The 12,731-nt window shown below is 43.2% G+C and overlaps 1 protein-coding gene across 3 annotated transcripts in view; it reads right to left on the reverse strand.

The window, feature by feature from the left end:
* Window positions 1-10,741: 10,741 nt before the first annotated feature.
* Window positions 10,742-12,731, reverse strand: part of EPHB1 (EPH receptor B1) — a 348,341-nt gene continuing 346,351 nt past the window's right edge. For all 3 annotated transcript variants that reach the window (XM_060274588.2, XM_088670750.1, XM_060274587.2), the window contains one exon: window positions 10,742-11,164. Coding sequence is in view for 1 of the 3 variants with exons in the window: in XM_088670750.1 (XP_088526876.1) it covers window positions 10,900-11,164 (265 nt within the window). In the remaining 2 variants the exon portion in view is untranslated. The remainder of the gene's footprint in view (window positions 11,165-12,731) is intronic.

Consider the following 12,731-nt stretch of genomic DNA (forward strand, 5'->3'; position numbering starts at 1 on the left):
ATCAGCATGAAGAATTCCTGCTTCACTTCATTCAGTAATTCCAGAACAGATGAGGAAAGTTTCCCATGCCATGGGCCTGTGATATGGTCCTCCTGTGCTGGATCCAACTGTGAAAATATTTACAGTCACCTTCATTGTCCAATAGCAGTTAATAGTGGGAGGACCAACTGTACCATTAGGCAGGGTGAGGTGAGCTCCTTAGGTGCCAGATACTGGCAGGAGGGGCGACAGCACCCCCGGCTCTTTTTCCTGCATTCACTCCAGAACCACCACTATCCCATTCTATTGCCTCAAAGCCTGCTCCCCTGCCCCAAAATCAGACTTGCTACTTCAGATGCTCTGGAGGACTTAATCCTGTATCTCATGTTGAAGTAGCTGCCAATACAGTCAGCTTTCCTATGTGGAACAAGGAGAGAGCACCATCTTGTCCTTTGCTTCAGGCGGCAAAATGCCTTGGGCCTGAAGGCTGGCCAAGGGTCCTAGTAGATGCCCTGTTAAGCACATTTCAAGACTAGGTTGGGTAGCTTCTCCAACCCCCCACCCCCACCAACATCTAAGAACACGGGAGGATGGCTTCAAGAATTAAAGAAGGATACAGTTGACATAGTGTCATTTAAGCAGAATTGCTGTCTTGTTGGCATCCATCTGTCTCGGGAGGCAATGGAAGAGTGTGCCTTAGGGGGTAAAGTCAAACCATTGCAGAGTTACAGGCAGTGCTATTTTTCTGGGGAAAGAGGTGGTGGCACTCACCAAGAACACCTGCCTCATTCTCTTAGAATGGCAATGGTGCCTACCTGAGAGGTGCTGGAACTGAGTTCTGGCGAGTTCTGGTTGAATAAATGCCCTTGTTACAGCACCTGCTGTGGCTGTAGAGACTGATACAGGAGAGGAATGTTTTATTGCAGATGGGCTAGATGAAGGCATCCAGTTTTGCTATCACATGCACAGAAAAATGCCCAGGGTCATTTTGCTCTTAACTATTGAGTTGACCTCATTTTTGGCGGTTTCTATTTCTGCCACCAAGATCAGGAAAAGATGACCACTGCTCGAATCCAGCACAAGAAGCTCCACAGAGGAGGTAGTGAAGACATTAAACCCACCACAGAAACATCTTCAGATGTCCTTGTCTGCCGTGCACTACATTTATTGAGCCAGTAGAGTTCCTGTAATGAAGCTAATGGAAAAGACAGCAAGATTACGACGATTTCTCATTTTTGGAACGAAAGCAGGAATATTCTTCCTGTCGTCTTGCTTCCCTTATTAAGGTAACATTATTGTGCATTACGGTACCATCTTCCCTAAAGTGCCTGAAGACATCCTGTCAGGAGGAGATGCTTTACATGTCGAAGCTGTTGGCGGGCTTTGTTTTGTTGTGTTTTTTGCTTATCCTGTTCAGTGCCAAGAGGCACATATAATACAGAGGATTCGTTCGGAGCCCAGATAAAATATCAGCCGTTGTGGTGCCAGGCTTCAGCTCTGTGATGAGAGGGTAAGTAATTGGATCAAGGTGTTCCACCTGAGGCAAGCAAATAAGCCCCCTGGGTCCGCAGACTCTGAAAACAGCTGTTGACTAGGGGGGCAGTCAAACAGCAGCGGGTCACCTGGGCATCATTTCATTAAGATGGTAATTGAAAACCAGTTCACAACAATGGAGTCAGTGTAACTGCCTGCCCACGCCACAATTCCACAGAGGAATATGCAGATTCCAGGGATGGTGCTGCAGTCACATTCCAAAGCTTTTGTCTCAAAAGCATCTGGAGACTGTCCAGAATGGTGTGTGTGTGTGTGTGTGTGTGTGTGTGTGTGTGTGTGTGTGAAAAACACCCAAAAAACTCAGAATAGAAGAAAGTGTGCTTCATCCATCAGATCAATCATATCCAGAAGCTCTGCTCCCAGGCGTGATTCTAGTCTGGCAGACTCCAAATGGCAAGTAATTGGTTAGACACCAAACAAGTACACAAGCTGAAGACAGACAATAGCTTTTAAGGTGGTTACAGCACACAAGCCCTGCCATTTCCAGCTGGCAGTATTTAATGCCTTAGGGATGAACCCAGCCCAAGCTTTAGAGAGCAGCTGCCAGTCAGAGCAGGCAGAAGATCAGTCAAGATAATGTTGGGGTACAAGGAGGAGGAGGAGGAGGAGGAGGAGGAGGAGGAGGAGGAGGAGGAGGAGGAGGAGAGACACCATTAGGCAAATGGATGAGTGGCTATGGGTAAAGTGGTATTTTGTGGATTCCTTTGAGTCGTTGCTTTGTTGTGTTTTAAGGACTGTGGTGTTTTACGGATGATGTGCATTTGTTTTACCTTACCAGACTTTGTTATTAAGAGCAGCCTTATTAAATAAGCATGAAGCAATTCATTTTCTCCTGCCGTCATTTCTGTCAAAGAGTTTTGTCACTTTTTTGAAGCTCCAGAAATCTCTCAAAATTTGTTTGATGAAATGGCTCAACTGCTAATGTGCTTTCTCTATAACTCCAGTGTTTCCTCCAAGCGTCACAGCTCAGTTGTAGAGCGTTTGCTTTGCATGAAGAAGGTCCCAGGTTCAATCCCAGCAACTGCCCTGCCTGAAATCCTGGGGAGTTGCTGCTGGTCAATGCAGACAGCACTGAGCTAGAAGGAACAATCATTGGGCTCAGTATAAGGCACCCTATGGTGTTCCTCAGGACGTGGGTGATGCTGTGGTCTAAACCACTGAGCCTAGGGCCTGCTGATTGGAAGGTCGGCGGTTCGAATCCCTGCGACGGGGTGAGCTCCCGTTGCTCGGTCCCAGCTCCTGCCAACCTAGCAGTTCGAAAGCACATCAAAGTGCAAGTAGATAAATAAGTACCGCTCCGGCGGGAAGGTAAACGTTTCTGTGCGCTGCTCTGGTTTCGCTGGCCGCATGACCTGCAAAAACCTGTCTGTGGACAAACGTCAGCTCCCTCGGCCAGTAAAGCGAGATGAGCGCCGCAACCCCAGAGTTGTTCACGACTGGACTTAACTGTCAGGGGTCCTTTACCTTTATGGTGTTCCTGTTGTTAGCACAATTTTCTCCCCTCAGTTCTGCTTCTTTTTCCATCCTGGTTTAGATACTTCTCAGGGGTCATACGGTGAGCCAGATGATGTCACGAGAGTCTGTAGGCAATTAGATTTGAAATGTGATGATGTCACAGAGGGCAATTGAGAGCAATTCAACCCTTATGGCAAAGAGTGATGGGAAATCTTAAGTTGTTTCAACTCAGCTCTGGTACACACACACACACACACACACACACACACATACGACACCTTCTTTGAGGAAGAAACAAAGAAACTCCTCCTAGTCAAACACCTTAAATAATCCAGGCAGATGCTTCCCTTTTATGCAGATTGGCACATAGCTTTACCATTGTGCCATAGTGTTCTAATTACAGTCTAGCCAATGAGCCTACTGGGCATCTCTCTCTCTCTCTCTCTCTCTCTCTCTCTGTGTGTGTGTGTGTGTGTGTGTGTGTTACTGCATATATTTTATCTCACCCAGAATCTTCTTGCTTCTTTTTGTCATCTTTTTTTCCTTTAGATCTGCCTGCTTGCTTGGCAAATGGACTGGAGCCAAACATCTGAGTACAGGGTGGATTATGGGCAATTCTAGCTAAGCTTCCTCAAAGCTTACAGATGGTTTTCAAACCCTCTAATTCTCCAAACGAACTGGACTCTGTTCGTTGCCGAAAGTGTCGTCCTGACATTAATGGGGTTTTCCCCCCCTAAAGTGATAATATCCCCCACCCCTCATCAAAGAAAGAATCAAAGCAAGGTGATTAAGGTCTTTTGGAGGTATACAGTTTTTGCACTTCTGGAGTTTCTCTTCACTGAAGGAAAGGATTCAAATTATGTTGGTTAAACACGCAAGCTGATCATCTTCTCCGTTAACCTACTGCTAAGCAGAAACTTGGTTGGAAATGCCCTGCAGGTTTCAAACTGGCAGACTAAGCCAACTTACACAGCTGTCGTTATCTAGCTATAAGCAGGACTGGGTGCCTTCTGTAATCACAATTCTGCACTAAGGTAAATTACTGTATATGATAAAAGCTATATTCTGAAACCTGTATAAATTATGCAATTTTGCAAGGCTTCCATCATTTGAATGGTTCCTTCTCCCTTTTTCTGTTTTACTTTTACTATTTCACGCAGTCTGTTTCTGTTTCTGCTGCTCATTAGGAGGGGCAAGTTGCATGTGGGGCGCATAAGAAAGATGCAGATTTAGGGGAGCGGAACCGGTTGCACTTGGGTGATGGAGCCTCAGAGCCAATGCCGGGAGCACCACAGCTATGATTTAGAATGAAGCCCAAAAGCCATCACACAGGGTGTCGCTGTCATTTGAGATCCCAAGATCTGCCCCTGCAGAAGCCCCGCTCTGTGACTAATGGAAATTGTATTTAGTAACTTGTATGGGCTTTTGAGTAGAGATGTCACTATTTCATACGTCCTTGGCGCAGAATATTTAGCTAGCTGAATATAGTAACTTCTGAATAATAGTAACTACTGGCTGCTTGCTTTGAAAGCAGTCACTGCAATATTTATGCTACCATCACTACTGTACTGATGCACAGGGTATTGTTGTAGTGGTTACAAGAGCTAGCAGGTAACGTTACGATTCCCTATCTGTTTTTGACTTAGTGCAGGAATATCCTAGCCAGCTTTTATGTTGTTAGACAGAAATCAAATAGAATGTTCCTTCCAGCATTTCAGCAATGTATTTCAGCAATATAGCTGCTTTCATTCAAACAGAAGACACCCCAAGGTTTCCAATTGCCCCCCTGTAAAAATGTGGTTGCGTGGTGTTTAAGGTAGCGGAACTGCACCAGGCTCTTTACAATTGCTCATATATTGATCAATCAAGCTACCCAGAAAACATACAGTCTTAAAGCATTGCCAAAGGGCCAGAACAGACTTGTAATTTAAAATAACTACCAGGTTGTATGGTTATAAAGCCTTAAATGGCTCAGGACCACAATACCTCAAGGACTGCCTCTCCCCATATGAACTGACCCTATAATCATCATCTAAGGCCTTTCCTAATGTGCCTCCTCCACAAGAGGTCTGGAGGGTGGCAACACAAGAATGGGACATTTTTGTGATGGCTCCCCATTTTCCAAATGCTCTCCCCAGGGAGGCTCTTATGACACCTTCATTATATATCTTTAGGTGCCAAGTGAAAACTTTTCTATTTAACCAGACCTTTGGCTGATTAACATTCTATGTCCTTTAAAATGTCTTTGTGCGAGAGGGGTTATTGGTTTTTGTTTTTATTATGTATTTTGTGTTCTCATTTTGTATTTTTATGCCCTGTAATCTTCAGAAGAAATTTAATTAACAACAACTATGTATCTGTGTACTAGGGACTGCATCCCTGCTCACTTTACTTCGCTCACTGGCTGTCCCCCTCACCGCTACCACACCTCAATTACTATTACTATACTTAGATATTAGCATTATTTTTCACATAGTGTTCCTGCACTAGATTGGAACCTCAGCAGGCATTCTCCCATGAACCCTCATTTCAACAATCTGGTGCCAGAGTTGCAGGACCTATTAAAGGTAAAGGGACCCCTGATCATTAGGTCCAGTTGTGACCGACTCTGGGGTTGCGGCGCTCATCTCGTGTTATTGGCCGAGGGAGCCGGAGTACAGCTTCCAGGTCATGTGGCCAGCATGACAAAGCTGCTTCTGGTGAACCAGAGCAGCACACGGAAACGTATGACTTAAGCCACTTCTGGGGAAACCAGAGCAGCGCATGGAAACGTTGTTTACCTTCCCGCCGGAGCGGTACTTATTTATCTACTTGCACTTTGACGTGCTTTCGAACTGCTAGGTTGGCAGGAGCTGGGACCAAGCAATGGGAGCTCACCCCGTCGCAGGGATTCGAACCGCCAACCTTCTGATCAGCAAACCCTAGGCTCTTTGGTTTACCCCACAGTTTGGAATCATAAGGGAGTATCAGGAGTACCCCAAGTTATCTACTCACTCCTTCAGAGGGAGTTTTTCCTGAACCCCTTGCCTACCTGGCAGTAAGTCAGTATGTCAAGTCCCCAGTCCAGGGTCAATCCACATGTCCAAAGTCCAGTCCAAAGCAGGGTCCCACTGAGATCCTGGTGCACCCAAGCTGAGGTCCATCAAACATGGGCAGGTGAGCAGACATAGCACGGTGCTTCCCTTTTGTACTTTGCATGCTGATTGCAGCATCTGGGCTTGAAAAGGCACGTGACCCTCACCTGCTCCAAGCCTGCCCCAGCTGAGAAATCACACACCTCCTCCCAGAGCCAATGAGCCATACCTGGCCGGCTAGGGAGCTGGGCTGTGGGCCCTTGCCTACCTGAGTCTCATAGAGCGCCTCTCCCACTACTCCCTTTGCCTCAGAGCCCATCGTGTTCAGGGGGACGGGGGCCACTCTGGTGATGGGTTCTGCTGCTCTGGTTCCTGTGCACTGACCCCCATCCCCTCGTCACCCTCTGTCACCCCGTACTTCCTACACCAACCTCTCCTTCCCCATCCGCAGCTTGCCCCAGTGTGTCCCAGTCCTGGTCACACCTTTTGCCGGGATCCTCTTCCGTCTCCCTGTAGTCCTGCCAGTTCATAACAGAGTGTATCTCCATCAAAAGCAGGCAACCTCCCAGGCATCCGGTCTTGGGAACCACCCACCAAGAGTGTCTCAGTCTTATCTGGATTTAGCTTTAGTTTGTGGACTCTCATCCACACCTGAGAAAACGCTGCAAGTCAGAATGCACAAAGAAAATGAACAATACAAAATGGCATGCTCTGTTTTGTAAAGAGTAACCTCCAATCTGGCGTAGCAATTGAGGGATGTTATTTCAAAGTAATACCGAGAAAGCAAAGCCAGGGGATTTGATGTGCAAATGTTTCATGCGCTCCTAAAGCCACAGCTCCTCCCAAGCGGCCTTTGCCAATAAATACATTACAAGAGGTATGTTAAGTACAAATTGTAAAGTATTTTGTATTGGCTTTGCCATTTCTGATGTGACAAGCACTGAGAGTAAAAAATGAATGCCAGGAAATCCTTCACCCTGCTCACAGTTAGTTGGCTCAGGCCTAGCTCTTGCTGAGAGGCCAAACTTCTATCAGAGTCATGCCATTTTAGACTCCTGGTTGGGGCTCATGTAATTGGGGACTCCAATTACAGAACAGGCACTAAAGATTCCTATACATAGAAAACTACTGTGCCAGGTAGAAGGCTACAGGTATGATCTTTCTCCTACATATCTAGTTGCTGGGAGCCTAAGAATGAAAACCTTTGGCCTGATGGATCAGGCCAAAGACCCATCTAGTCCTGCAATCTGTTTCACACACTGGCTACCCAGCAGCTAGTATACAGGGAGTTTGATTGAGGTGGGGTTTGTTTCTCTTTTTTTGCACAAAGTAATGCACTATTTATATAGGTTAACAACATTCATATATTACTCAAATTAAAGGCTGCTAAGTGCTTTACAAAAGACAATCTAAAATATTCATTAAAAGTAGCAATGCAAGCTAACATCGAAACAAGTTACATAAAATGTAAATATAACTTTTAAAATACAAATATTTAAAAATATAAAATAAAAACAGCAATTTAAAAACTATTATACTTACTAAAATTGCGTGTTAAAATTGTATGCTAGAATTACATATCTTCTAAAATGATATGTGAGCTCCAACCTTTATACCTCAGACAGCGGTTTTCCTGCTCTGATTTTATTTTATTTTGCTTAACTTCACATAGGAGGAAGATATTCTTTTTCTCTTGCAGGTGTCAAGGAAGTACTTTCTGCTAGGATGAACCCCTTCTGCTTCACTCCAGTGAAACAAAAAGTGAGAATTTATTATGGTGGCTATGTAAATAGGTGCAGGTTCAATTCTTAACGGTTGGGGTTACCCAGTGGCAAGAAACAGCTCTAGCCTCACCACAATCCCAGTGGTTCCCTTGAGTCCAGTTCTTTATCTTGTTCCCTACACATGAAAATGAATGCCACTCATGCCCCCAAATATGAAGTTGGTGCAAATTACAAGGAAAAGGGTCAAAACTAAACTTTGGAAAGAAAGTTATGATAGCATGAACTAGTTCATCATGAAACAGACTGCCTCGGAAGTCTGTAGACTTCCTTCAGTAGATGTTTTTAAGCAGAGGGTGGGTGACCACATTGTTTGGATGCTGTAGTACTGGGTTTCTTGAATCAGGAGTGATTGGACTAGATTACCTGTGAAATACTTTCCAACTATGTGAGTCTTCAAATTTTGCCTCGGCTTGCTTCATATTTTCTAGAACCTTTGCTATGGTTTTCTTCTGTTCCAGTTGTTATTAGAAATTCTGTGGTGTCTTTCTGGAAACCCAAGCAAACCCTGCCATTCTGAGGCAACAGAAACTGGGAGCCTCTCCTTTTTTGCAAGTAGCTTCTAAGTTGACTTTATCGCATGACCCTAAGGCTGTGTACACACTACACCTTTAAATTACATTTGAAACACATTCTTTCCCTCAATGAATTCTGGGCACTGCAGTTCACTTCTCAGAGTTATAATTTCCAGCAGCCCTTAACAAACTACAGTGCCCAGAATTCTTTGAGGAAAAGAAAGTGTTTCAAATTTGCTTTAAAGATACAGTGTGTTCACAGCCTGAAAATGTAGCATCTCGGAGGTCCATCCTGTCACCCGGACAAATGAGAACAGGGGATAATCATGAGTAGTAAGCAAGGGTAGTAGCGAAAAAGACACAAATCACTTTTAAAACCAGCCTTTAGGAGTCATTGCAAAACTGTCCATATCCTCTGTAAATTAAGGGAGTTCCACTACGAGAGCACTCATTTTATTCCTCTGTCAGAGTTGAGCCGCCCAGTCCTAGTTACTCCACATTGATGAAACATTAGCCCAGGACACAAATCTGTCTAAACTGCCAATCGGGTTTCATAAATGGCTTTGGAAACCACAGCATTATAAAAATGTCAGTCCCTGAACGAAATTGATTCCCTGACGGGTGCCCTTGCAATCTCCAGTTGCCAATCTAGGGGTGAAAGGGAAGCATGGAGGGATGACTACTTGTGGGCTCTTGTGTATAAGAATGGGGAAGACCTCTCAAGCTCTTGGTGAAAGCTGCCTTCTAGGAAAGCTACTTTACTCCGAGATCCCAGTAGAGGGCCTTGAACAAGGTTTTAAAAGATGTGATGTTTATGTTCTGGAGTAGGGGAAGCAATAAGGGTTGACCAACTACTTCCTATTTGTTTCATACTTCAAAGATAGCCATGTTGGTCAATAGGTAAAAAAACTCAAATTTCACAGTGTGGTGACATCTTTATTAGGACCAACCAAAATGTCATAAAAGTGAGCAAGGTTTGAGTTCTCCAGAACTTTCCCCCAGGCAAAACAGAGTGGAGAGAAAAAGATGGTATGATGTTAAAGCCACAATATATGCCCTTTGAAACTACCTTAAGAAGGAATACAGGACTTGTGAAGACTTAATTAGATTTTAGCAATTGCTAGGTGTTAAACAGTTTTTCAAGATACACTGAGGTGTACTGGGCCAATGAAACAAAAATGGCTAATTCCTCATTTAAAACAAACAAATAAACATCCAGTAGCAGACCTACTTGTTCAATTTCTACAGTCCTACTTTTTTTTTTTGCAAAACATATTTATTTCAAATATCCCCTTTATCAGCCTTAGCAGATATGAGTGACTCAGCATTTATTTACTGCAAGTTCATATTTCAGTTGTAATTAAGTAAACAAAGACAGTCCTATGCACACTTGCCCCCAGAGTATGTTCCCACTGAAAATCAGTGAGTTTTATTATTTCTGGGTTAATGTGCATAGGATCGGATTGTAAGCAACCCACATTCCCCCTTTCTACTCTGTTGCACCTAAATCACAGCAATCAAAACTACTCTCTCTTTTCTTCCAGTTCCAGTTATGTTACAACCTCATCCCTACTCCTTTCTTTCTCACCTTAAAAAAAGCAAGTTTGGAGCAGAAAGCTATTTGGCATCAACTATCTCTTGAGTATCCCTGTGAGTCATTGGAAGGTGTGTGGTCCAAATGGATATTATGCCCATTATCTCAAAACCCAATAAACTTTTGGCTGATATGTGATTCAAGTACAAAATCACATATGTACCAAGCCAATTACAAAGTCTGCATGAATTTCAAATCTTAAAGTAAATGGAAGCAAAGGCCATGTGACTTTTTCACATATTGAAATTAATTTCTTGAAACACGCAGGCTCCCTTCATAAGGCAATGTTGTTTGTACTTTGGTATCTTTACCCAAATATAACAATATTGCGCGAGAAAGAACCCTTAGAATGAAAGGATGGCATTCAACAAAGTTTTACTCAGAGTAGGATTGGGTTTGCCATATTCCCAAAAGTGAAAATCTGGGCAAAGTTGCTAATTATTATTATTTTAGTCTAAGTTGTTGATTTTTTCTTATATAATTGTCCTAGCTGTCATACGCCCAGGTTTTCACAGACATTTTACCAATTTGGACACCATTTTGACAGTCTGGGAAAACCTGGATGTATGGCAGACCTAGAGTAGATACATTGAAATTTATGAACCTAATGTAGTCGTGTTTGTTACATTTCAATGCATAGAACTTAGTTGAATGTGTTGATGTTCCTACTCATGCAGATTGTATTCTGCTGCTAATACACAACATGCCATACTCATAAACCACCCCCCTTCCCTTCAGATAGCATTCTTCAGTCTCTCAGCTACTAAAGTTTTTTCTTTCTTTCCAAAATCAAGGTTATTTCGTAATTTTTATTGAGTGCAATTTTCAGTTTTTAGTACAATATTTTTTGAAAGTTACTGTTACAAACTCTGACAATTTTGACACAATCAACAAGTTGAAAGGGAAAGAGGGAAATGTACAAGAGGGCTCAATCCTTTACAGACATCTCATTGGCTATGTACACGACGGGGCCTCTGTTGGCTGGGACAGTGCATGCTACTGCGGGAGGACTCTTGCTTCCTCTGCTCATCAGGATGGAGCATGTTCTTGACACGAGAGCTTGGCATCACTCTCAGGAGGTCACAGCTCATCTGCAGGGCATGGCTACCTTGCCAGCGGAAAACAAGGACAGGTCTGCGGTGGTAAGCTTCGCTGTCAGGGCTGGCCTCTTTCCGTGTCCTTCCGGCATCGAACAGTGGCATAAAAGTGTTCCTAAACAACAGTGGGCAGAAACGAGAACAAGAAGAACAACAGAGGGTTAGCTTTTTAGTTTTTAAATCATACATACTCTTATAGCATTGTGAAGGCAGACATATTGATGGTGGAGGAGGAAAGAGGAGTCCTATCTGTTCATTTCCACCTATTAATTTTCATCTATAAATAACCAAAATTTTGTATTGACTAAAACGATGGCAATTTTTAGAATGAAGTTATTTGTTTAATGTAAGTGCTTCTAAAAATACAGATAAGCACCATCTCATAAGAGACGATAAGCACCCTTCTATCTCACTCTGAAATGAATGATGCCCCTACTTAGATGAAGTCTACCATAATAAATGTGTCACCTAAAAACAATTCCCCCCCATAATAATTGTTTCAGTTCTGTGCAGATTCATGCAGATGAAAGGATATAGGTTCAATCAGCTAGACTTTATTTATTCAGGTGACAGCCCTAGTTTTAGCAATGGGTAGTGGCACCATAATATGTTCTTTCCATAGGATTATAGTTGCAGAGGCTTCTTGCTACTGCTTAGGAACTAACTACTACATAAAGTACTACTACCCAGTGCAGCTCCCCACTATGCAGAGGTGTTTGAGGGTTCTGGTTCAACTCTATCAGAATATATGCCATCATTATTTCTTCCAGCACATGAGATTCCCTTCATAAGCCCTGCCACAACTAACTAGCTTCCCAGGAGATTTGTGGTTTCATTGGTTCTGGAAATGCTGCAATACTGCCAAAAGGTAGCTCAGAACAGTTTTCAATGTCTTTACAGCACCTCTAGGTTCTCCTGTCCCTGAATTCCCTTTTTTAAATCATTCATTATGTTTTAATAAATTTCAAAAATTTCACATATAGATTCCAACAAATAAAAACTTGTTATTGGGTTTATTTCAACTTCCCCTCCCGTTTTCCATGGTGTTTTTAATTTCTCACCCTTGCTACACCCTATCGCTTGTCCCTGAATTCCTGATTGGCTGGCAAGATCTGCCCTCTCAACTCACCACCATTATATTGCATGCATATACTGCAACAATATGAATGCAACGCACATATACACAGAGTCTGTATATTGCCATCTATGCCTTCTGTCTGCTCTACTCCAGTCTACCTTTGCATTTTGAATGGACAACATTCCTACTAACTTTTGCCAGAAATCAGCAAGGAGTCAAAGTAAGTCCTGATCCAAATGCCTTTAAAACTGGCATCTTGAACCCAGCTTTGGCATTTCTAACCCATGTGTCTTCTTGACACCTTTCCCATCAGCCCGAAAATAAACTACAATGTTTTCTAGTGCACTGAGAGTTGGGGCTAAGCCAATGCTCTGTGCTCATGTAGGAGAATCAAGCTTCCAATGACAGCATCTCTTCACACTGATCCAGCCCCTCTCCCCATTCTTTACTTTTTTTATCCATTATACTTGGGGCAGGAGGAGGGCAAAATCAACAAAGCTCCCTATATCATCCTCAGCCTCCCTGCATGACTTTTCTGTGATTGTGCTATTAAAGCAATCTGTAAAGGGTGAATAATATTACAGCAATAACATACTTGGCCCTC

Source organism: Zootoca vivipara, chromosome 5 (assembly GCF_965207765.1).
Source record: "Zootoca vivipara chromosome 5, rZooViv2.hap1.1, whole genome shotgun sequence".
NCBI lineage: Eukaryota > Metazoa > Chordata > Lepidosauria > Squamata > Lacertidae > Zootoca > Zootoca vivipara.